Source organism: Scyliorhinus canicula, chromosome 4 (genome assembly GCF_902713615.1).
Source record: "Scyliorhinus canicula chromosome 4, sScyCan1.1, whole genome shotgun sequence".
NCBI classification, from domain to species: domain Eukaryota; kingdom Metazoa; phylum Chordata; class Chondrichthyes; order Carcharhiniformes; family Scyliorhinidae; genus Scyliorhinus; species Scyliorhinus canicula.
In genome coordinates, this window is record NC_052149.1 from 41,014,966 (window position 1) to 41,041,406 (window position 26,441).

Consider the following 26,441-nt stretch of genomic DNA (forward strand, 5'->3'; position numbering starts at 1 on the left):
CTTTGGATGTGTTAATGTTTGGAATTCAAACTTACACACAAACTTGCAAACTGCAATTGAAAGCTGATGCATTTTCAAATATGCTGATATGCAAGGAGTGCACTGCTAACTTAATTGGAAAAAGAGAGTTCTGATTGTGGAATAGTTAAAACTATTATCACGATGTGAAATGCTTCCGTTTGCATTAAATGGGAAGTTCCACAGTTGTAGCACAGTATTAGCGGTGTCAGCCAAACCATTAGGAACTGATTATATTGTTAAAACCTCTTGAGAAATATGGACGTGCAGTCCTTTCAATTTTGATAGTTGCTGGCCAATTTAAAGAATACTTTTTGTGTATTTCTCTTGCTTCGCCCTGTTTTGGGATTTCTGGCAGATCTGTAGCGTAACTCCATTTCCCTTAATACCGATGGATCGCAAAATTCTATCATTTTCAGATTTTAATTTATTGATTGCTCTTGTGTGTTTCATGCTTGGGTGTAGGGGGGCACTGAGGGATGAAGGGTAGAGGGTGATTTCACGATTGCACAAACTCTGTTCCAGAGTATTGTGCACTATTTGAAGCCGCAACATTTGGGTAGGATGTCAAGGGCTTGGGGTGAGTACACAGGAGGTTTAGAAGGATGAAGGACTTCAATGTGAAGTGAATGAGTGGACAAATACATGGCAGAAGCGGCAATAATGTGGATAAATGTCAAGTTATCCACTTCGGTAGCAAAAAAGCAGGAAGGCAGATTATTATCTGGAATGTGCAAAGATACCTGGGTGAATTTGTCCACCAGGTGCAGCAGATGGTAAAGAAGGCAGATGGTATGTTGGCCTTCATAGCAAGAGGATTAGAGTACAGGTGCAGGGATCATAGAAGATCATAGAATTTACAGTGCAGAAGGATGCCAGTTGGCCCATCGATTCTGCACCGGCTCTTGGTAAGAGCACCCCACTTAAGCCCACACCTCCACCCTATCCCTGTAACCCAGCGACTCCATCTAAGCTAAAGGCAATTTATCATGACCAATCCACCTAACCTGCACTGTGGGAGGAAAGCGGATCACCAGGAGGAAACACATGCAGACACGGGGAGAACGTGCAGACTCCGCACAGACAGTGACCCAAGCGGGAATCGAACCTGGGACCCTGGCGCTGTGAAGCCATAGTGTTAACCACTATACTACAGTCCTGCTCTTGTTGCAATTATATAGGGCCTTGGTGCAACCACACCTGGGATATTTGTGTGCAGATTTGGTCGTCTTATCTGAGGAAAGATGTTCTTGCTATGGAGGGTGAGCAGCAAAGATGTACCAGGCTGATTTCTGGGATGGTGGGACTGACCTAGGAGAGATTGAGTCGGTTAGGTTTATATTCGCGGGAGTTTTAAAATAATGAGGGGGCTCTGATAATTTATGATATTCTAACCGGATTAGATAGCGTAGCTATACTATGGGCGGCACAGTGGCTAGCACTGCTGCCTCACCGCGCCAGGGACCCGGGTTCAATTCCGACATCAGGTGAGTGTCTGCGTGGGTTTCCTCCAGGTGCTCCATTTCCTCCCAAAGTCCAAAGATGTGCAGGTTAGGTGGATTGGCCATGCTAATATTGCCCAAAGGGTTAGGTGGGGATAGGGGGAGGGGATTGGGTAAGTTAGGGTGGTCTATCAGAGCAAGAGCTCGTGCAGACTCAATGGGCTGAATGGCATCCTTCTGCACTGTGGGATTCTATGATTCTTGATGAAGGAAGGATGTTTGCGATGGTGGGGTGCCTAGAAACGGGTCATAGTCTAAGGACACACGGTAAGCCATTGAAGGGGCTGGTTTAGCACAGTGGGCTAAATAGCTGTTTTATAATGCAGAACAAGACAGCAGCGCGGGTTCAATTCCCGTACCAACCTTCCCGAACAGGCGCCGGAATGTGGCGACTAGGGGCTTTTTATAGTAACTTCATTGAAGCCTACTTGTGACAATAAGAAATTATAATATTATTTGGGACAGAGATGAGGAGAAACGCCTGAACCCAGAGAATGGTAAACCTGTGGAATTCGCCACCACAGAAAGAAGTTGAGGCCAAAACATATGTTTTCAAGCAGGAGTTGGGGATAGTTCTTGGGGCCAAAGGGATCAAAGACTATGGGGGTAAAGATTGACCAGGTTTGTGAGTTGGATGATCAGCCATGATAATGGTAATAGGCTCGAAAGGTTGAATGACCTATTGTTTATGTTTCTGTTTCTAATTATGTTGAGAGTTTGGAGAGGCTGGACTTATTCTTAGAGTAGATTAAGGGGGAACCTAATAGTTATTTGAAAGTATAAGGTGTTTTGATGGAACAAATATAAATAAATTGTTTGCTCTGGCAAGGGGGTCAATAATGAAAGTTCATTGAAGAACCCACAACAAAATTGATAATTGTTTCCCAGTTTACAATAAAATGCAGTTCCTGAAAAGCGAAACATGTCAAATTGCCTTTTAAAGATAACTAATTTACAGGGCTAAAGGGATAAGATTGGAATGTGGAATTAAATTTGAGAAGTCTTTGAAAGGGTTGATATGAAATGAAAATCGCTTATTGTCACAAGTAGGCCTCAAATGAAGTTACTGTGAAAAGCCCCTAGTCGCCACATTCCGGCGCCTGTTCAGGGAGGCTGTTACGGGAATTGAACCGTGCTGCTGACCTGCCTTGGTCTGCTTTCAAAGCCAGCGATTTAGCCCTGTGCTAAACAGCTAGTTTGTGAGTGGATGAGTGGTCTCCTGCAGTGTTGTAAGATTCTATGACTTGACTGTTAATGCTTGTAAACCAATGAATCACTGCTCTCAATCACAATCACAGACAAGTGGAAGAATAGTCAAGGCTGTATTACATATTTTGTTGATGCCAGACTAACCTCACCCAGTCAACATTTTCTACAATATAAATTATTTGTGTACCTTTCCTCTTCAAAGTTGAGACTATGTTCACTGGTACTACAGTTTATTGAAATCTAAAGGATATTTGTGGTTCAGTGGACCTCTTAAAGATCTTAAATTCTTGACTGATTATCTCTTCTTCAGAGTAAACAATGTAATGTTCTTCACTTTCATAGCTCGGATACTTTAGGCTAGGAAGTGAGAATTTTTCATTTGTAAAGAATCTCAGAATCTCCACAGTTCAGAAGGAGGCCATTTAGCCCAATTAGCCTACAAGGACCCTCCGAAGGATCACCCCACCCAGGCCACACTCATCCTCTTCCCCCTATCCCGGCATACCCAATCAACCTTTTTTTGGACACAAAGGTGCTATTTTTTTTCAGCAAGGCTAGTGGATCTAACTTGCACGTCTTTGGACTCTGGAGGAAACCAGAGCACCTGGAGGAATCCCACGCAGACAAAGGGAGAACCCGCAAACTCCGCACAGCCAGTTGCCCAAGGTCGGAATTGAACCAGGTTCCTGGGGCTGTGAGGCAGCAGTGTTAATCACGTGCCGCCGAAGTGTCCAGCAATATACAAATGGCACTGCGGTTTAATATCGAGAAAATTAAATAGTTGGTATGGCATGTTCCTCCCAAGCATATAGCATGATCTCCTGTCCCAAAGTGCTATGCACTCAATGCAATACTTAAGTGCAGTCATTGTGTTAATGTATGGCACCAATTTAAGCACAATTCCCCACAATTAATGTGTTAATAACCAGATCATCTGTTTTTGTGGTGATTAATTAGGGACACTGATAAGTACCCCTACACTTCAAAGTAGTGTCATTGGATTTTTTATGTCCCATCGTAGAGAGCAAATGGGGCATCAGCTTAATGTCACAGAGCACCCTTTCAGTACCTTATTGGAGTATCTGTCTACATTTTTGTGTTCAAGTGTCTGGAGTGAGAGTTGAACCTTTGGAATCAGAGGTGAGAGTGCTACCAACTGAACTGTGACTTAGAAAAAGATAGATTCTTTGGGAGAAAATGGTTCCTCACACTTGAGCTGAACCCACAGAGTGTTCACCCGTTCAATTTCTTTGTTTTGCATAGTTGGTCCCTGTATAATGTTAGAACTTGTATTTGCATAGTGCCTTTCACAGCCTCCGGACATCCCAAAGTGCTTCAGTCAGTGGAGTTTTTAAGTGCAGTCACTGTTACAAGGTAAGGAAACACTGCATGCAAATTTTGCACAGCAGTGCTTCCAAACAGCTTTGAGATGAATAACTTGATGATCTGTTTTAGGATATTTGGTTGAGGGGTTTATACTCGCCAGGATATTGCGAGAACCTTCTTCCTCCACTTTGAATAGCGTGAGGACAGAGATTACCTCCGTTTAATATCTCATTCAAAAACAGCGTATCCAACAGTACAGAATATTATGACCTTGGACCAGACCACAGTAGTGGCTAGTGGACAGTGGATACTGGACAGAAACCCCAATATTTATTTTAATTTTGTAAGACTGAGGAAAGGGTAGTTCGCTCCAGGACTGATTGCAATAATACGGATATGGTATATTGAAACAAACTTTATTACTAACACAGTTTTAAAACAACTTAACATCACACAATAAAATAGTACAGAGACACAATAACCCTTAACTGCTATCTTTTTTCCACACAACAAAGCCACTTTAAATACATTTATTGCTGTAAAGAGATGTATTTTAAGACTGTTTGAAAAGATAAACCTGAACCCTGTATGAACAGTGCAGAATCTCTAACTGTATTTCTTCAGAAACTTCTCTGCTTGCCTTCTAGCCACAAACTAAACTCTCTGGAAACCTTAACACCTGACTGCTTCAACCCCCGTCTCCTCCCATTAACTACACCATCTTACTAACTGAACACAATGGCTCTAATTAATCACTCCGCAGGGAGCCTTCTTAATATAAACAAAAATGCATCAGCCCAAACTTTTACGATATTTTATTTGCACTTCTGGCTCCAAAATGCCTAGCTGTCTTGCAAACCAGGATTATTAAAAACACCACTGCAGCAGTCATACACACACTAACCTAGGCATTTAACCCTTACTGCACCAAATATATATAATACAATCTCTGAAATCCCTACATTAATCGCAAGAATTCTCACTACAGTACTGAAGTCAAGTTTTTGTGGAACTCTGGTTCACATGCTGAGCGCAGAGTTGATTTTAAATGGAACAGGAATGAAGACCAAATGTCTATGTAAGGATAGGTCTTATGAGGAAAGGTTGAGGGAGCTAGGGTTTTTCTCTTTGGAGCAGAGGAGGATGAGGGGCGACTTAATAGAGGTTTATAAGATGATCAGGGGGATAGATAGAGTGGACGTTCAGAGACTATTTCCTCGGGTGGATGTAGCTGTTACAAAGGGGCATAACTATAAGATTCAGGGTGGGAGATATAGGAGGGATATCCGAGGTAGATTCTTTACTCGAGAGTGGTTAGGGTGTGGAATGGACTGCCTGCTGTGATAGTGGAGTCGGACACTTTAGGAACTTTCAAGCGGTTATTGGATAGGCACATGGAGCTCACCAGAATGGCAGAGAGTGGGATAGCTTGATCTTGGTTTCGGACAATGCTCGGCACAACATCGAGGGCCGAAGGGCCTGTTCTGTGCTGTACTGTTCTATGTTCTATGATCCTTGTGGCTGGAACCCAATTTTATTTCTTGTGCAGTTATGATCTGATCCCAAAATGTTTAATCTGGGTGATGACTAATCTGTCATTTTGACATTGTAAATTGATACCTGTTTAGAACAAGAAAACTTGGAGATTTCAAGCATTGTCCTTGTATCTCTGTTAGCTGGGCATGGATCAGATCCAAACAAATAGGCCAATAATTCTACAAACTCAAACTAGCTCATTTTAAATTGTGACTTTGTTCTCAAAATGTTTTCTGATATGAGCTGTGGCAGACTATACAAACACTAGCACATTCGAAGAGAGAGGGAAGTTTAAACTGGAGTATTTATTTTACCTGAACTTTAATAATAAGAATAATATTCAATCTATTTTTAAAATAAATTTAGAATACCCAATTCTTATTTTCCAATTAAGGGGCAATTTTGGCATGGCCAAACCATCTCTCCTGCCCATCTTTTTGGGTTGTGGGGTTGAGACCCACACAGACACGGGGAAACATTTAACCTATAACATAGAGTTCAGTCTTAATTTTACTGGAGATTTGCCATGTTGAGCTTGTTTCCTGATATCACCAAATTTTTTGCACTTGCCTATAATTGAGCACACTGCAGTATTTACCTTTTAATGGAGAGGAGCACTAATGAGAAAATATTCTCTTCTCTCATTCTCCCCTGCAACCTGACCTGAAACCTCTGCCACATTGAAAAAACAGGAAGACGTGACATTTCTAGCCAGAAGACCTGAAATCATATGTTTTAAAAGATTGATGAAATTCTGTGCTGTTGGTTTACTTCAAATAAAAATTTGGTATCAAATTTATTGGATAAAAATGTTCAATTTTCTCAAATGCAACTTTGTATCTTTCTATTACAGGCATTTGTTACACAATATTTGACCTAGGATTTCGCTTTGATATAGGATGGTAAGTAATTTTAAAGGAAAAATTAAGTTTCATTTATTTGTAACAATTTTAACTTATTTCCAAGCTGATTGGTTTGATGCAGTGTTTATGCTAATCAGAGGAAACTTTCAGAAAACCTTTTTGGTAATCCAATCAACTGCTAATATCGTCCTCACTTTTTAAATTGAATTGTGCAGGAGCCGAGTTTATATGGGTTTCACCTTTTTGTTTGCCAATCAGCTTAAATGGGTGTCCTATGGTTCTTGATACTGAGAATATAGGCAACAGTTTCTCTGTTTTTCTCCATATCTACTGTCTAAACCCTCGTGATCTCCTTTCAACCATCTCATCTTGGAGGGGAATAACCCTAGGTTCTTTAATCTGTCTATTTCTGGAATGATTCTCCTAAATGTTTTCTGCATACTCTCTAAAGCCTTCACATCCTGCAGTGTCCAGCAATGCATACAATACCCTAACCCAATACTGCCATGCAGGGTTTTATAAATAGACGAGTAGAGTTGTCACAGTCATTACGTGCATTTTCTGGCAAGGATAGTTTCTTTGAAATCTAGTTGAAAAATTAAGCGATCTATAGTTTGTTTAGTATATCGGGAATTAGCACATTTAAGTTCTACACCAGTCAGTACCTCACTCGGTAATTAAGTTAACTGATGATGAAACTCCTTGGACTTTGAAATTTTGTCTTGGCGCATCTCTGTCCCTGCACCTCTTTCCTCCTTTTCAGACCTTACTTAAAACCCATCCCTCCTACAATTCCTCCTTCGCTTGGTGTCAGTTTTTTGTTTGATTATACCCCTGTGAAGCGCTTTGGAATGTTTGTTTTGTCAGATTCAGCTACAGGACTGTCCTGGACTTTATCCGGAGATTGGAGGTTTGAGACCACGATTTTCTGGTTCGAAAAAGATAAAATTTGAAAGCAGTATTCTTGTCTAATTCTTTGGCTAGTGAAATCCCAATTGCTAACTTCACCGGGATGGATATGGCATCTCGGCAATAAATAGGAACCCTCTTCAAACTTGACGTTATGTGTAAGTGTTTGGAAAAGTATCCGTGGTTAAGTCGATATTGTGCTTCCTTCTCTATGGGATGGTATCTTGTTTCCACCTGGTTCCTCTTCCTTTCTACCAATTAAAATGCTACAGCATGGTGAGCACAAAGTATAGATGAATGAATTTAAATTGATTTAGATAAAAGAAGGTTTTTGTGAATCCATCATGTGAGTTTTGATTAATAAGGGGATCAGGGGTTATGGGGAAAAGGCAGGAGAGTGGGATGAGAAAAATGTCAGCCATGATTGAATGTCAGAGCAGACTCGATGGGCCGAGTGGCCTAATTCTGCTCCTATGTCTTATGGTATGACAGGCCTTCTGTGGAAGGATCATTTAGAAGGGTCATTGAACTTTTTCTCTACACATATGCTGCCAGACCTGCTGCGTTTATTCAGCCGTTTCTGTTTCTATTTCAGATTTCCAGGATCCAAAGTATTTTGATTTTGCTTTTATTATAATCAAAGTATCTGTCTGGTAATAGAATTCCAGAGATGGTCTACAGGTTATTTTCTTGTTGATCATTCTGTATAGAACTGGCCATTCCGGGCTGCTGTTTCCTTTTCGTTTCAACACTTTGTGCAAATTCTCCATCTTCATATTTAGACTTTTGGTATAAATTAAAATGCCTGGTTGAACATTCAGATGTTTATTGCATTTTTAAAATGTTTGCCGTCTTTTAAAAATATTATTATTCAACAATTTTCAGCATTTTTTACACCGGCAATACCCTAGCCCTCGACAGCAACCAGGTGTCCAAAACGTTTAATAAGTTTCTTTAATTTTTATTTTTAAACGCATTTTATTCAAACTTGTTCAAAGTAGGTTACAGCAAATAAACACCCCAGGAAACATTCTTCCCAAAAATCAACTATGCAGTTTGTACAGATTTTTCTCTTTTTTCACCCCCCCGCCATCCCCTGCAGCGAACAGCTCCTCAAACACGGTCACAAACATCCCCCACCTTTTCTCAAACTCCCCTCCTGAGCCCCTTAACTCATGCTTTATTTTCTCTAACCGCAGGAAGTCATACAGGTCACCCAACCATGTTGCTACCCCAGGTGGCGATGCCAACTGCCACTTCAGCAAAATTCATCGTCGTGCAATCAGAGGTGCGAAGGCCAAGACATCGGCCATCCTCCTTTCCATGAGCTCCAGCTTCTCTGCAACCCCAAATATCGGCACCAAAGGGTCCGGGTCCACTCCCTCCTCCACTATCCTGGCTAAGACAGCGAACATTCCCACCCAGAATCTTCCCAACTTTTTCACAACCCCAAAACATATGCGCATGATTCACTGTCCCCCGTTCACACATCTGCTACCCCCTGAAAGAACCCACTCATTCTCGCCCGATTCATATGCACCCTGTGCACCACCTTAAACTGTATCAGGCTCAGCCTTGCACAAGAGGAGGCCCCGTTTACCCTTCGCAGTGCCTCACTCCATACTCCCCAATTGATCTCCATACCAAACTCCACTTCCCATTTCTCAAGTTTCTTTAATGAAGTTATTAAAAAGTGGAAGTAAAAGTTGTAGCTGAATTATGACTTGGTTCAGGAAGTATGATGGTGGGGACAGAGACAAGGTTGGAAATAACCTAGGTAGTAAACTGCAGACACTGTAGGCTGGGTAGCATGAGCAGAGGCAAGTTCAATGCTTCATTGTAGTTCCACTTCCGGTCCATGTTCAGGTTGAATTAAAGTTTTAAGTTCTGTGATATGGCGGAATGTTGTTGCGCAACAAATGTTTGTGTCACACCCTTTTACGAAGAAAAAGCTTTACATGGAGAGAAGAAATAAAAATTATGGGGAGTTGATAAATCTGATATTGTATATTGAATAATGGTGACTGCAACTATCATTGATTGTTGTAAAATAATCTCATCTGGTTCACTAATATCCTTTAGGGAAGGAAATCTTACCTGATCTGGACTACATGTGACTCCAGTCATGCCAATATGGTTGACACTTGACTGCCCCTCTGAAATGGCCTCAAGGGCAGTTAAAGATGGGCAACAAGGGGCGGCACCATGGTTAGCACTGCTGCTTCATGACGCTGAAGACCCGGATTCGATCCCGGCACCAGATCATTGTCCATCTGGAGTTTGCACATTCTCCCTCTGTCTGTGTGGGTCTCAACCCTACAACCCAGAGGTGTGCAGTGTAGGTGAATTGGCCACACTAAATTGTCCCTTAATTGGAAAAAAAAAAAATAGGGTACTCAAAATTTATTTAAAAAGAGGGGCAACAAATGGACTTTGCCAGCGATATGCGCATCCCATGAAAGAATTTTTTTAAACCATTTAGGAGCAGCCATCAAATTGGGGAGGTTTCTGAAGACTGAGTTAAAGGATGGATACAAAGAGGATATTAAAAGGTGAAGTGATAGAGGGAGGGCTTCCATAGAATCGGGTTGAGGTGACAGCTTTTAAAGAAGGGACAGAAATAACATGAAAGTATTTCCTCTTGAAGAATGGTTGGTGGAATGTTCAGGAAATGGAATACACCAATAAAATTTTTTTTTAAATGAGAAGAATAGCTATTTTGTATATTGCGATAACTGTTTAAGCAAATGATTATTGTATTACTGCATGTTAGTTGAAAAAATCTGTTATGATATAGTTACAGTTAGTGAATGTTGCTAACATGGCAGGAAGGGGGAGAACCCAAAGAGGAAGAGCAACTGGAAGACTTTCTGTACATGATGGTGTGGTTGAACTGACTTAATTTCCTAATTTTGCCTGTATATATTTTCTTCTGTTTCGTTGGTCTCGGTAACTTATGATTTCCCTTTCATTGTGGCACTTTGAAAATATTAACTTTTGAAATAGGCATAATTAGACAGGAAAAAAATGGAAATTGTTATCAGGTTTGGAACATCCTCTGGTTCTCTTGACGGTGACTGCGACCTTTTCTTTGTTCTATTCTGTTGGGGAGGTTTGATGGCCGTCTTGGGTGGGCTGCGGTGGCAGACTGTCTTCTGGGAGACAGTGCAGGTGAGGGACTCGAGTGGAGGGTTGGTTTCTGCCCCAGCGAAGGTCAATGTTGCTTTTGGGACTGTTTAGCATAGGGCTAAATCGCTGGCTTTGAAAGCAGACCAAGCAGGCCAGCAGCACGGTTCAATTCTTGTAACAGCCTCCCCGAACAGGCGCCGGAATGTGGCGACTAGGGGCTTTTCACAGTAACTTCATTTGAAGCCTATTCGTGACAATAAGCGATTTTCATTTCATTGAGGCCTTTTACCGAAGCCTATATAAATCGAGCCCCCAGGGGAGAGGTTGCCCATGATGCCATTTTTGGGTGGGTTATCCATGCCAGTGGTGGAATGGGGGAGAAGAGCGAAGCTCGAGTCTCCGTTGAGTCCGGAGGAAATCATGAAATGTATGGGTTTAATGCAGTCGGGTAAAGGTGGGCCCAGATGGATTCCCTATTGAATTCGATAAGAAATTTGCAGCTCAGCTGATCCCATTGTTGCTGGATATGTTTAACGATTCCATATCCCAAACTTGTAAGCGCCTGGGTCTCCTCCTTCAACGCCATGTCAAATGTTCTTGGGATTGAGCTGGAGCCTTGACACTGGTGGCTATTTTCAGGGCCTCGGCCTCGCCGGTGCTGCAGACGGGTGAATGCGGATGTCCTCGTCTTTGCCTCTTTGATATCCCACAGGCAAGTTCTGCTTGGGTGGAGGTCTCTTGTTCTGCCCAGTGCCTTGGCCTGGTTGAGTGACCTAATGAAGTTTTTATACTTGGAGAAGGTCAAGTGCACCATGAGGGGATCGGTAGAAGGGTTCCACTCGAGATGGCAGCCATTCATTTCCTATTTCATGGAGCTGGTCACAGTTAGTTGTTCAAGGGTATTTTTGGTTAAGTTTTGTTTTCAGTTTGGGGGGAAGGGGGTGGTGGCGCTGGAGGTGGTTAAACGTTGGAGTTGTATTTGTTGTTATAATGGAAAATTTTTGTTGATATTTCAAAAAAGGTTTGAAAAATCCTCATCCGCTCAACAGTACAGTTGCAATATCTGTGGGTTTTTGGAGCAATATGAACTAATAAGAATAACAAGTTGTGGGGTGGGGGATGCTTCCTACTGAATAGTGATGGGAAAAAAACGTGGTGTTACATGGGTAAATCTGCATTTAAATCTAATCAGGAGATTCATTCTCGAAACCCTCCCTGCTTTTGACACACTAGGATCAGTGAATGCTTGTTTCTCTAAACACAATATGGGAAGGCATGGGGAAGGAGAAGAAGCTTTTTTTTATTGCGAACATAAAGCAATTTTTGTATACAATGTAGAATTTTACATCAGATCATTATGGTGGAAATACCTGTGCCAGAAACTGCATTGATTATCGAATTAAAGGTTACTTTAGGGGGTGAACTGTAATCAATTGAACTAAAATGCAATACGAGGGATTATAGGTCAACTGATTGGTACACAAGACTTCATCTTCAATTTGGAACAGAGAAATTGATTGCTTTCTGTTGATGTTGAAGGTGTTAAATTCTTGCTTTGTGCCAGTATTTCACAGCTTCTTCCAGGAACAGGGTGTGCCCTGATCCTCGTGGTAGAATCTTGCTTTAACCTTGTCTTGTGTGTTGTTAAGTTTACTGTTATTTTTGGTTATAACAGACACTGAACAGTGACCTTGTAAATTGTTTAGTACAACACATGACTGCAAATAGGGTTGTTCTGATGAGCATTCTCGGTTATCATTTTATGAAGAAATTACTACTTTTACTTGGTGTACTTCTCGTAACTAATGCTGCATAATAGTGTGGGCAAATCTTTACAGGATTGTGGAAATGTACGCTTACATACATTTACCAACTGTTTGCTGCCAAGTTTCTATGTCATCTGTGTACTTGTATGTCTGTGTATATATAAATATGTATATCTCCTGGACTTTGTTGTGGTAATGACGGTGAAAGCAACTGAACAGCAACTTCTGCAATCCGCAAGTGCATAGTTAAGAATGGAAATGCAGAAATACGCTCAATGATTCTGTGCTTCTCCAGTGTGTGTTTTGAGGTCCTCCTGAGAGTGCAGTGAATTGGAAATCATTGAACTGATAATTTTAACTCTGACACTCTTAGTCTCTCTCTGTAAAATCCCTTGAAAAAGTTGCACTGTGTTAATTGAGATTTTACTAGATTTTTAAACAGCATACTGAGTTCATAATTACTAAACACATTCAGTGGCCCGAAAGAGAAATTTAGTATTTGTTGAATGTCCAATTTTTCCATTATGAAAATTCCACATTTAAGAAAATGTTATTTGTAATGTTTTTGCCTCTACCTTAATATCATAATGTGGCCCAATCATTCATTTTGTTGTCATCTATGGGGCAGCACGTTGGCGCAGTGGTTAGCACTGCTGCCTCATGCCGCCGAGGATCCCGGTTCACTGTCCGTGTGGAGTTTGCACATTCTCCCCATCTGTGTGCCCCCCCCCCCCCCAACCACCCCCCACCACCACAACCCAAAGATATGCAGGGTAGGTGGATTGGCCACGTTAAATTGTCCCTTGGGGGGAATAAAAAATTGGGTACTTTAAATTTTTTTTTCAAGTTCTGTCATTAGAAGTGAAGGGATTGTTTCTGGTTTCTGATTTGCCATCTGAGGATACTTCAGTGTGATTGGCTGTTTATCCTGCTTGGAATGTCACTTGTTGAACGCCTGGTGGCAGTTTCCAACTGACTTTGGTAAAGGGAAAATCATCCACAGAGATCTCACAATCTTGTGGAAAGCTCTCTTTGAGATTTGTGATACTGTTGTGCTGCTGGCGGCAAACTTAACCCGTATCTCTATTTTGATGTGCTCAATCTTATTGAAAAGAGGTATGACCGCAGGAGACTCGAGGGAATGTGGCACACTTTATAAAAAAAAGTTTATTAAAAGCTTTTCTTTATAAACAAAATAAGATAAAACAATTAATTCAAGTTATTGTGACAAAGAGCACAACAAACAATCGAAAACAAATTAACTTGAACCCCCAACATTAAACAAACCCCTTAACAACTGACAGTGACTAGCTCTTTTTATAAAAAAAAAAGGGAAATGCATGGCTGCCACCTTGGGTAGAAACCCCCTACCGACCCCCTAATCATGTACTTGACCGTCTCCAAATGTAAGATCAACATAAAGTCTCCCAACCAGGCCAAAGCACTGGGTGGAGTTGGAGAGCTCCACCCAAGCAGAACTCATCTCCGGGCTATTATCGAGGCAAAGGCAAGGACATCCACCTTCAACCCTGTCTGCAGCACCAGCGGGTTTAATGCCCGGGGTGGTTAGCATTGCTGCCTACGGCGCTGAGGACCCGGGTTCGAATCCCGGCCCTGGGTCACTGTCCGTGTGGAGTTTGCACATTCTCCCCGTGTCGGCGTGGGTTTCACCCCCACAACCCAAAGATGTGCAGGATAGGTAGATTGGCCACTCTAAATTGCCCCTTAATTGGAAAAAATAATTGGGTACTCTAAATTTATATTTTTAAAAAATCAAAGGTTCTGTGCATTAAAAAGTTGGTCTTCCCTAAACCACAATATTGATCACTTTTTAAATGCTCTTTGTCAAATTCAGTGAGATATTCAAGGCTAAAAAAAAAGGGGCAGCACGGTAGCATTGTGGCTAGCACAATCGCTTCACAGCTCCAGGTTCCCAGGTTCGATTCCGGCTTGGGTCACTGTCTGTGCGGAGTCTGCACATCCTCCCCGTGTGTGCATGGGTTTCCTCCGGGTGCTCCGGTTTCCTCCCACAGTCCAAAGATGTGCAGGTTAGGTGGATTGGCCATGATAAATTGCCCTTAGTGTTAGGTGGGGTTACTGGGTTATGGGGATAGGGTGAAGGTGTTAACCTTGGGTAGGGTGCTCTTTACAAGAGCCGGGGCAGACTCGATGGGCCGAATGGCCTCCTTCTGCGCTGTAAATTCTATGAAATGACCACCAACTGACATGGCTCTAGATCGACATTAAGTATCTCTGACATTATGCTTAAGAAAGAGACCCAAAAGCTTACTAACTTGGGGCAAGACCAGAACATCTGAGTGTGATTAGCTGGCCCCCAAGAACAACACTCACGTCTGTCCCCACCTCCACCTGAGAAGAAAACACTCATCCACTCCCCTGAGGGCGTGGAGTTGACCCTGTGAAGAGCCTTGCTCCAGACATCATCGTCCAGAATAGGACCCAATTGACCTCCCATTTCACCTTTACCTCATTCAATGGAGCAGACTCCACTGATGGGATCTGGCTGTATATACACACAATTCCACCAGCAGACGCCACCGCCACCCCCGGCCTCGCCCAACTAAGTTTAAAATGCTGTCGGAACTGCTTCCAGATTCAGGGTGTATGCCACTACTGGATTCGAGAAAAATCTTACAGAACGGCAGCAATGCAGTTGCTAATGCACCAAGGCTAGAACCCTTACAGAAACCCTCCTCCAGGGGCTGGTTTAGCACAGAGTGGCTTGTAAAGCAGACCAAGGCCAGCAGCGCGTGTTCCTGTAGCAGCCTCCCCGAACAGGTGCCGGAATGTGACGACTAGGGGCTTTTCACAGTAACTTCATTGAAGCCTACTTGTGACAATAAGCGATTTTCATTTCATATAGAATCTGGATCACTAAACCACCCCTGAACAGTAAGAAGTCTGACAACCCCAGTACCATCTCAATATTGGCTGCCCAATAATAAAATAAATTGGGTATAGCCAAGCCTCCTGATTGCCTATCTCTGAAGGAGTACCCTATGGATCCTTGGGACCTTACCTACCCAAATGAAAGAGGACGCTAATTTATGAATTTTGACAAAAAAGGACTTGGGAAGAAAACTGGGGAGACATTGAAAAACCACTAAAAATCTCGGGAGTTCATTCACCTTAATCATCTGAATCCTGCCCGCCAAGGACAGGGGGAGGTTATCCCGTTTCTGTAAGTCAGATTTGACCCCATTAACCAGACTAGCATAATTTCATTTATGAAGAGAGGCCCACCTGGATTCCCAAATAACGAAACTAGATCTGTCGAGGCGAAAAGGTAAAATTCCCAGATGGCCTCCCCTCCAGAGGGTTAACCAGGAAGTATTCATTCATCCAAATTCTTTTTTTTTTTTAAATAATTTTTCAACAACAAATTTTCTCCCAACCCCCCCCTCCCCCCAAATACAAAGCAATAAATTAAGAACAAAAAAGAAAGTAACAAACATATAGTTGCAAAAACAAACCCCCTTAACAGACCCATAATCCCCACCCCCTAACACTCCACCAGGAAATCAAGAAAAGGCTGCCACTGCCGGAAGAACCCTTGCACCGACCCCCTCAGGGCAAACTCGACCCCCTCCAGTTTGATGAACCCGGCCATGTCCGGGCTCGGGGGCTTCGAGTCCCTCCACTGTAAAAGAATCCTGCGCCGGGCTACTAGAGACTCAAAGGCCAGAATACCGGCCTCTCTCGCTTCCTGCACTCCTGGCTCCGATGCTACCCCAAAGATAGCGGGCCCCCAGCCCCGTTCCACCCCGGAACCGACCACCTTGGGCAAGGTCCCCGCCACCCCCCTCCAACGCCGGACACGTACAGACAATGTGGGTGTGATTCGTCGGGCCTCCCGAACACCTCCCACACCTGTCCTCACCCCCAAAGAACCGGCTCAGCCTGGCCCCAGTCATGTACGCCCCATGCAGCACCTTCAGCTGAATTAAGCTGAGCCGTGCGCAGGAAGAGGACAAATTCACCCTCCCCAGCGTGTCCGCCCACATCCCCTCGTCAATCTCCTCCCCCAGCTCCTCCTCCCACTTCGCTTTCAGCTCTTCCACCGAGGCTTCCTCCCCCTCCTGCATCACCTGATAAATTGCCGAGATCCTACCCTCACCGACCCACGTCCCCGAGAGCACCCTATCCTGCACCCCCCTTGGCGGCAGTAGCGGAAACTCCGCCACCTGCCGCTTAACAAACTCTCTAATCTGCATATACCTGAAAGTATTCCCAGGGTGGAGACCCCAGTTCCCACGTCACCAGTGCCTCCAAACTCGTGCCCACACAGGACGCCACCTCCAACCTCTTCCATGCAGCACCCTCCCCCTCCATCACCCACCTACGAATCATTGCCACATTCGCAGCCCAGTAGTACCCATACAGGTTGGGCAACGCCAAACCACCTACCTCCCTGCCTCGCTCCAGGAATACCCTCCTCGCTCTCGGGGTCTTCCGCGCCCACACGAACCCCAAAATACTCTTATTAACCCTCCTAAAGAAAGCCTTCAGTATCAAGATGGGGAGACACTGGAAGAGAAACAAAAACCTTGGGAGCACCGTCATCTTAACCGACTGGACCCTGCCCGCCAAGGAGAGTGGCAGCCCATCCCACCTCCTAAACTTCTCCTCCATCTGTTCCACCAGCCTCAAAGTTTAGCCTATGTAGGGCCCCCCAGCTCCTAGCTATCTGAACCCCAAGATATCTAATGCTCCTCTCTGCCTTCTTCAACGGGAGCTCCCCTATCTCCCTCTCCTGGTCCCCCAAGTGCAGCACAAACAGCTCACTCTTCCCCACGTTGAGCTTATAGCCCGAAAAATCCCCAAACTCCCCAAGTATCCTCAACACCTCTGGCATTCCCCCCGCCGGATCCGCGATGTACAACAGTAAACCATCCGCTTACAGCGACAACCGGTGCCCCCCCCCCAACAATCCCCCTCTAGTTCTTCGAATCCCTCAGCGCCATGGCCAGGGGTTCAATCGCTAACGCGAAGAGCAGGAGAGACAAGGGGCACCCCTGCCTCGTCCCCCAGGACAGCCGAAAGTCCTCCGACCTCCTCCCATTCGTCACCACGCTCGCTACCGGGGCACTATACAACAGCCTCACCCACCTAATTTATCCCTCACCGAACCCAAATCTCCTCAACACCTCCCATAGGTAGCTCCACTCCACCCTATCGAAGGCTTTCTCCGCATCCATCGATGCTACTATTTCCTCCTTCCCCTCCGCCGCCGACATCATTATAACATTAAGAAGCCGCCGCACGTTGACATTCAGCTGCCTCCCCTTCACAAACCCCTCATGGATAACCAGCGGGACCACATCTTCCACCCTCCTGGACAGTATCTTAGCCAACAACTTTGCATCTACGTTGAGGAGCGAGATCAGCCTGTAAGACCCACACTGGAGGGAGTCCTTATCCCGCTTCAGACTCAGTGAAATTATTGCTCGAGATATCGTCGGGGGCAAAGCCCCCCCCCCCCCCCCCCCCCCCGCCTCATTCAGGGTCCTCACTAACAACGGGCCCAGCAGGTCTGAGAACCTCTTATAAAACTCCACCGGGAACCCGTTGGGTCCCGGTGCTTTCCCTGTCTGCATGCTCCCCAGCGCCTCAATCAGCTCCTCCAACTCGATTGGGGCCCTCAGACCCACCACCCGCTCCTCCTCCACTCTTGGGAACTCCAGCTTATCCAGAAAGCGTTCCATCCCTCCCACCTCCCTAGGGGGCACCGACCGGTACAGCCCCTCGTAAAAGGATCTGTACACCCCATTAATGTCCCTAGCACTCCGCACCAGGTTCCCTCCTGCATCTGTGACTCCCCCATCTCTCTCGCTGCCTCCTGCTTCTGGAGCTGGTGGGCCAGCATCCGACTTGCCTTCTCCCCATACTCCTATACCGCCCCCTGCGCCCTCCTCCACTGCGCCTCCGCCTTCTGGATGGTCAGTATATCGAACTCCGCTTGGAGACTGCAACGCTTCCTCAAAATCCCCTCTTCCGGGACATCCGCATACCTCCTGACACCCTTACCATTTCTTCCACCAATCTCTCCCTCTCAACCCTCTTTTCCCCCCCCCCTCCCCTCTCCCTGTGCGCCCAAATAGATATCAGCTCCCCTCTAACCACTGCCTTCAACGCTTCCCAGACCACCCCAACTTGCACCTCCCCATTGTCATTAGCTTCCAAATACCCCTGTATGCACCTACGGACCCGCCCACATACTTCCTCCTCTGCCAGAAGTCCCACATCTAACCTCCACAGCGGGCGCTGATTCTTCCCCTCCCCCAGCTCCAGTTCCACCGAATGCGGAGCGTGGTCAGATATGACAATCGCTGAATACTCCGCCCCCAGCGCTCTCGGGATTAGCGCCCTGCTGAGAACAAAAAAGTCAATCTGGGAATAAGCCTTGTGGACATGGGAGAAAAAGGAAAACTCCCTACCTCTCGGCCTCAAAAACCTCCAAGGGTCTACCCCTCCCATCTGATCCATGAACCCCCCCAGCACTGAGGCCGCCGCCGGCCTCTTGCCCGTCTCAGACCTCGAACGATCCAGAGCTGGGTCCAACACAGTATTAAAATCCCCTCCCAAGATCAAGCCCCCCCCCCGTCTCCAGGTCCGGAATCCGGCTCAACATTCGCCGCATGAAACCTGCATCGTCCCAGTTGGGGGCGTACGCATTAACCAGAACCACCTGCTCCCCTTGAAGCCTACCACTCACCATTACATATCTGCCACAGCTATCTGCCACCACACTCAACGCCACAAACGACAAGCTCTTACCAATAAAATCACCGCCCCTCGATTCTTCGCATCTAGCCCCGAGTGAAACACCTGCCCAACCCAGCCTCTTCTCAGCCTCACCTGATCCGCCACCTTAGGGCGCGTCTCCTGGAGCATAGCCACGTCCGCTCCCAGACACCCCCCCCCCCCCCCCCCCCCAGCTGCGTAATCCCTTCCTTCGTACTTCCGTAAGTCAGCCGACTCCTGCTGACCCCGGCTGCTCCCACCACCCCAACGACCCCCCCCCCCCCCCCCCCCCGGTGTAACACAACCACCACCACCCCACTGCGCCTCCAGCACGGGAAGAAAGCCTGCGCTTCAGTCTCAGACCCCGACACCCCGACCCAACACGCGGGAAGAAGAAGGGCGCGTGACCCAGCGGGCCCGCAAGCAGCTCCCCAGCCCTCCACCAGTGAAAAACGAGAAAGCACCAGAATTAATAAATAACAGCCCCAAAAAGCGAAAAAGCAAAAAGGCATCAACAAACACAACCAGAAAAACAAAAGGATACCAAGGAGGACAATGCCTCCGGACTATGTACATCAGTCCCCAGCCCCTCAGTTCGAGTCCAACTTCTCTGCCTGGACGAAGGCCCAGGCATCCTCCGGGGAATCGAAGTAGAGCTGGCGATCTTTATAAGTGACCCAGAGGCGAGCCGGCTGTAACAGGCCAAACTTCACCCCCTTCTTGTGAAGCACTGCCTTCGTCCGATTAAAACCAGCCCTTCTCTTCGCCACCTCCGCGCTCCAATCCTGATAAATCCGGATCTCTGCATTCTCCCACTTGCTGCTCCTCTCCTTCGCCCATCTCAGCACACACTCACGGTCAACGAAGCGGTTAAAACAGACCAGCACCGCCGTTGGCGGCACGTTCGGCTTGGGCTTCCTCAACAGCACTCAATGGGTACCCTCCAGCTCCAAGGGCTCCTGGAACGACACCGCGCCCATTAACGAGTTCAGCATCACGGCCACGTAGGCCCCCCAAGTCCGAACCTTCCAGCCCCTCCAGGAGGCCCAGGATGCGCAAGTTCTTCCGACGGGGGCGGTTCTCCATTTCCTCCATCCTCGCTAGCCATTTCTTGTGGAGCGCCTCGTGCGACTCCACCTTCACTGCCAGCCCTAGGATTTTGTCCTCGCTCTCCGAGGCCTTTTGCCGTAGCTCTCGGATCTCTGCACCCTGAGCCGTCTGAGTCGCCATGAGCTTGTCCAGCGAGGCCGTAAACGGTTCCAAAAGCTCAGCCTTCAGCTCTCAAGCTGCTCCTGCGCCCATTGCTGCCACGCTGCCGGTTCCCTGCTCACCGCCATCTTGTTTCTCCTGCCTCGCACCTTTCTCTGCTCCAATGCTGATTTTGTAACCGCTCCGCTCCTGGTCCAGTCCATCCACCGGCAGATAAGCACAATGGATGTGTTCCCACAACGGGAAAAGTCCAGCCAGCACCGCTACGGGCCCTTAAAAGAGCCCAAAAGACCGAAAATAGCGGGAGCTACCGAAAGTGCGGCTTAGCTCCGCATCACCGCAACCGGAAGTCCACTCATCCAAATTCAACTTGTACCCAGAGAAGGAGCCAAAGCTCCCAAGCACCTTCATTATCCACAGTCTATACTGGGTCCGTAATATAATAATGCAGGTCATCCACATACAAGGGCACCCTATGATCCACCCCTCCCAGATTTATCCTCCTCCACTTACTGGGAGATTTAAAAAAAAATAAAAAAATTGAGGGTACCCAATTATGTTTTTTCCAATTAAGGGGATTGGCCATGCTAAATTGCATGGCCAATCCACCTAACCTGTACATCTTTGGGTTCTGGGGGTAAAGTCTATGCAAACACTGAGAGAATGTGCAAACTCCACACAGTGACCCAGGGCAGGGATCGAACCTGGGCTTCAGTGCCAACCACTGCACCACCGTGCCACCCTGCTGGAAAATCTAAGTGCTATAGCAAGCAATTCTGTTGCCAGAGCAAATAGAACATATAATGCAGGAGGCCATTTGGCCCATAGAGCCTGCACCGACCCACTTAAGCCCTCACTTCCACTCTAGCCCCGTAACCCAATAACTCCTCCTAACATTTTTGGTCACGAAGGGCAATTTATCATGGCCAATCCACCTAACCTGCACGCCTTTGGACTATGGGTGGAAACCGGAGCACCCGGAGGAAACCCACGCAGGCACGGGGAGAAATGCAGGCCTGCATTTAAAAGTGAATTTGGTCGGTACAACCCACATTCCGCATTGTCCTTGTCTATCTTCAGGATCAGGGAAATAGAGGCCTGTGCAAGTGTAACTGGCAATGAACGCCAGGACAAGGAGTCGTTAAACATATCTAAAATTAGAGGGACCAATTGTTCTGCAAACTTGGAAAACTCAATGGGGAAGCCATCAGGGGCAGGAGCTTTACCGGCTGCATCAACCCAATGCATTTCCTAATTTCCATGGGCCCAACAGGGATTCCAACTCTCTCTCTTTCTTCCCCCCCACACCCCAAATCCTTCATAGCTGAGCACTCCGCTGGGGACACCGATCTACAGCGATCCCGATAAAATGTTTCAAAAACCACATTGACCTGAGGGGTGGCGGAAGCCAGGCTTCCACTCGAGTTTTGTATCTGCTCCTGGGATGCTGCCTGGCTCAGCTGGTGAACTAAAACGTGACTGGCCTCGCCATGTTCATAAAATACACCCCTCGAACATTGCAGCTGGCCTGCTGCCTTATCCGTTGGTAATTCAAATTGTGTCTGCAAAACTTTCCTGCTCACCTGCAACTCCAAGATTGGGCCAAGTGAATACTGATAATCCACCTCCAGGATGGAGTCCACTAGTCTCTGCCGCTCAACTCTCGCAGCCTTTCCCATGTGCACTTTGTTGGAAATTATCTCACCCCCGTTAACCACATTAAGGTCTCCCCTCTGTGTAGAAAGTGGGATAGGCTCACTTTTATTAAATTTAATGTATTCCCCTATGGCAGTGGACATGCGTTGACAAAATCTTTTGTCTGTTAATAATGACATATCCAATCTCCATGGTGGATGCTGGGAAGGACCTGACTCTAGTGCGAAATCAACAAAAGAAAGGCATGATCTGAAATCACAATCGCAGAGTAACCCGTCCCCTCCACCGAAGGGAGGAGAGACCTACCGACCACACAAAATTCGACACATGAGTATACCTGCCCCTCCCATCTGCTCCATGACAACCAACGCCATTACCACCCCTGATGGAGTCAGGTGATTTGGGCCTAGACTAATCCATTCCTTGGTCCAGAACACAGTTCAAGTCACCCTGCAAAATAAGCTGATGCGAATCCAAATTGGGGATGGAGGCTCACAGCCTATTAATAAAACCTGTACTGTCCCAGTTTGGAGCATAGACATTAACTAGGATCAATGAGGTGCCTACCCAAAGACCCACAGACAATAACATGTTTGCCATTGGCTAAGTGAAAAGGACCAGAAGAACAGTACCCTAGCTGGAGCCACTTCGAGCACGTCTTACCCCTACATAACCCCACCGGATGTCCTGCTGGCACACTAGGGGCTTTTCACAGTAACTTCATTGAAGCCTACTTGTGACAATAAGCGATTGTTGTTATTATTGGCATGAAATCTTTCATGTCCATGTCGACATTTTAATTTCAATTAGCAAGTCATTTTTTGACTTAACATTTTAAGAAAGCTTTTACTAGATGCTTACTTCAGACATGAAGTGCAAAAGTATAAAGCGATTCAATTTATTTTAATCAAAGAGAAAATGTTGGAAAATCTCAGTAGGTCTGGCAGCATCTGTAGGTCTCCCTACAGATGCTGCCAGACCTGCTGAGATTTTCCAGCATTTTCTCTTTGGTTTCAGATTCCTGTATCCGCAGCAATTTGCTTTTATTTTAATTCATGTTCATGTTTGTTTTCTATTCCTGATAGGTTTTTAACAGAAACGTCTCCCTTCATGTGGGCAAACCTGGGAATTGGGTTGGCTATCTCATTGTCTGTCGTGGGTGCTGCATGGTAAGATGTTTTTTCTCATCAGTATCAATGCCTAAATTTGACCAGGATGCCCAAAGATCATGAATAAATGTAATAACTGTTTGTACTTTGAATCATGGATATTTTTAAATAAAGAAGAGTTACAAGGATCAACAAAATGTACTTTGTGTTAGACAAAGCAGTTCCTCAGTTAATAAAGACAGCCATACCCACATACAGCAAAACTAGAACATCATCCAGTCTTGGGCAGTGGACTGGGTCTGAATGGAGGAGGCCTCCTGCACGCAGTCATCTCTCCGAGACTGGCACCCCCCAGACAGATTCCAGGACCCAGGTGGTAGTGGTCACACTAAGGACATGGAGCTAGTTCAGGCTAGTTTCAAGCTTGGCGAGGCCCCCATCTGCAACAACCACAGGTTCACACCGGCGAGTCTAGACTCCACATTTGGGACATGGAGGGAGGACAGAGGGACACTTGAGGGTAGAGGACATGTACGTGGGCGATTGACTGGCGAGCCTGGGGAACTCTCAAGAGAGACTCAATTCTGGAAAGGGAATGAGCTCGGGTACATGCAGCTGCGTGACGTTCTCCGCAAGGAGACCCAGACACACATTTCTGGACACAATGGTAGGACTAGATTAGCTCAAGCTAGTCCATTGAGCGCACCTCACTAAGGCGCGCATGAGTTGGTTTTTCCCAGAGGAGGAGGATAGGTGTGAGCGGTGACGGGAGGGCCTGGCCAATCACGCCCACATGTTCTGGTCCTGCCCCAGACTCTGAGTTCTGGACGGCCTTTTTCCATTGTAAACAGAGTAAAGATTTCTGGCAGTAATTGTAAATACGAATGTAAAGCTTTGTATAATTCTTCCAACTAAATGTAAAAAATCCCAATAACAACACTTAAAAATAATGTAAGGTGATATTACTTGGACTACTGTCACAGACACGGTGGCAACTTGTGATACTGGTGCTGGTGTTGTTGTTGTTTTGGTTATTGTCTTTGTGTTAAGTGCAAAAATTCCAATAAAAATATTTAGAAAAAAAACATCCAGTCTTGGGCAAATAAGTGGCACCTAACATTTTGGGTCATTACCATCACCGGTAATAACCATCTCCCAACATATCACCTCCCCATAACATTCAATGTCAATGTCATTACCATCACCGAATTTATAAATGATGTGGCTACAAGAATAGGTCAGACGTCAAGTATTCTGTAATGTGTGACTCACCTCCCCACTTCCCAAAGCCTTGAGAATAAGTTGTCTGCCTGTGCTATTACCTTAGGAATAAGGTTTTATTGGAAAAGAAACAGACATAACCACTTCCTTGTGTTTTTTGTTTACTCAGGGGGATTTACATCACTGGCTCCAGTATTCTTGGTGGGGGTGTGAAGGCACCTAGGATTAAAACCAAAAATCTTGTCAGGTAATTGTTTTAAAATAACACTTAATTTATGTGAGTGTGTTTAAAAAATAACACCGATTTAAAATAGTACATCTATTATGTCAATCAATTGCAAGCATTTTTGGACAAAATAATCTCTCTGGCCCTACTGCTGATATCTAGGTGCTTGTTTGTAGGAATTGGATGGGGGATTTAGTTTTCTAGTTTGTGTTTAAAACAAACTGGATATGGCATTACATCTACCATGAGTTATGGGAGACTAAGATGGGGCAAAATAGGATTTTAAATGTAAATGTTCTTTTTATGAATTGTTAAGATTTTCTACTCATCGGGTTGTAACTGATGTTGCAGGATAATGTTTTTGAGAAGTGGTCCATTCCAGATAACCGTTATTGGTTTTGTACAGAGTTTTTAGTTCAGTTCTGGTTTTTGATTGATGTCTGTAGATTTCTAAAAAAACAAAATGCTGGATATTATCAGAATGTCCTTCAACATCTGAAGAGAGGACACAAAGTTAACTTTTCAGGCTGAACCTTTTATCAGAATTGGAAGATAACTTTATTAAAATAAACTAAATTAAGAATGAGGGAAATGGTACGTTAGGTCAGGTATGTGGACTCTTGTCACAGAGCCAATAAATATGGTGAACAGCTTGCAGTCATCAAAGAAACAGAGCATAAGTAGAGTCAGAGATGGGTCATAGAAGAAGGATAGGCTAATTCACTGGGACAAGAACAAGCTGAAATAATGGGCCTACAAAGATATGCATAAACAAATGATAAATGTGATTTATTAGTTAATTGAAAGTTAAATTGACATCATCAAAGGAATTGTGTGTGTAGAACACGGCACAGTCCTGTTATTGATAGTTCCATTAATCTCGCAATGAAACCAGGAGGATGAATTTAGCTCCTTGCTTGCACAATTCTTAAAGTTTGTATTTTTTTTTTGTTGGGATTAAATAATTTTTTGACAAGTACTTCATCTTTAGTTCTACAAAATAATTCATCTTAATGCCTGGTTTGTTTTGATTAATCTGTCTGTTTCTAGCCTCCTAGTTATTGTACTGTTCAGTTATATTGTGAATAAGCCTGTTTAATAATTTACCCTGTTAGTCAAATTGTCTTCAATGGTTGATGCTGTCTCTGAAGTGACATGATAAAGCAAAGTCCTACCTACAATCCAATAGCAAGCTCACAGTAAAAGGGAGGATTGTTTGCCCTAAATTATCACATTTTAAAAAACAAAATTCTCTGTGTGACTTGCTGGCAAGACGATATATTTATTCTTTGTTCCTCGTCACCTTAACAACTGAGTATTTTGATGAGGCTCCCCGGGGAGTTAAGAATGGATGTAATTAAGAATACAATGTGGAGGCTATATGATGTGGAATTGTCTTCCTAGAAGGGTAGCTGTGGCAGGTTCCTTGTCTTAAAGACTTTACCGAACCATTTGAGCTTTAATTTCATTGTTTCGATTTACTTCCTTCGTTTTCACAAGTTGCCATGGTGTCCTTTGAATTCATGACCTCTGGATTGTTAATCCAGCATCATAACTGTTCGGAGACCGGCAGGAAATGGGAACATGTGTCTGGTGGGAAGCTGTACTGGGATCACAGTTACTTCCCACATGCATTAATGATTTGGTCTTTGGAAGTTGAGGTATGTAATCCAGATTTGCAGATTGCATCAAATTGTGCTGGAGGGGAGGCACAACGTAGCATTGTGGTTATAGGAACGATAAATAAATATTGTCTTGCCGACAAGCCACACCTAGAGAATTTAGTTTTTTTTAAAAATCTGATTATTTAGGGTCATAATGTGGCGGACTTTACCAGTTACACATAATTAATGGGCTTGGTGAATACGCCAAATGAAATTCATTAAGAACTAGGTGAGCTAGTTTTGTGGGGAATAAAGAGACCAGTTATTCTTTGATAGGTTAAAAAAAAGTAGCGGGGTAAAGTGGCAGAGAATTAAATACATAAATCACTCAAT

General features: G+C 45.0%; 1 protein-coding gene across 1 annotated transcript in view; it reads left to right on the plus strand.

Moving 5' to 3' along the window:
- atp6v0b (ATPase H+ transporting V0 subunit b) overlaps nt 1-26,441 on the plus strand; it is a 40,571-nt gene that overhangs the window by 2,349 nt on the left and 11,781 nt on the right. The window contains exons 2-4 of the mRNA XM_038794102.1: nt 6,445-6,493; nt 22,974-23,057; nt 24,388-24,465. Of these exons, the coding sequence (XP_038650030.1) occupies nt 6,445-6,493; nt 22,974-23,057; nt 24,388-24,465 (211 nt within the window). The remainder of the gene's footprint in view (nt 1-6,444; nt 6,494-22,973; nt 23,058-24,387; nt 24,466-26,441) is intronic.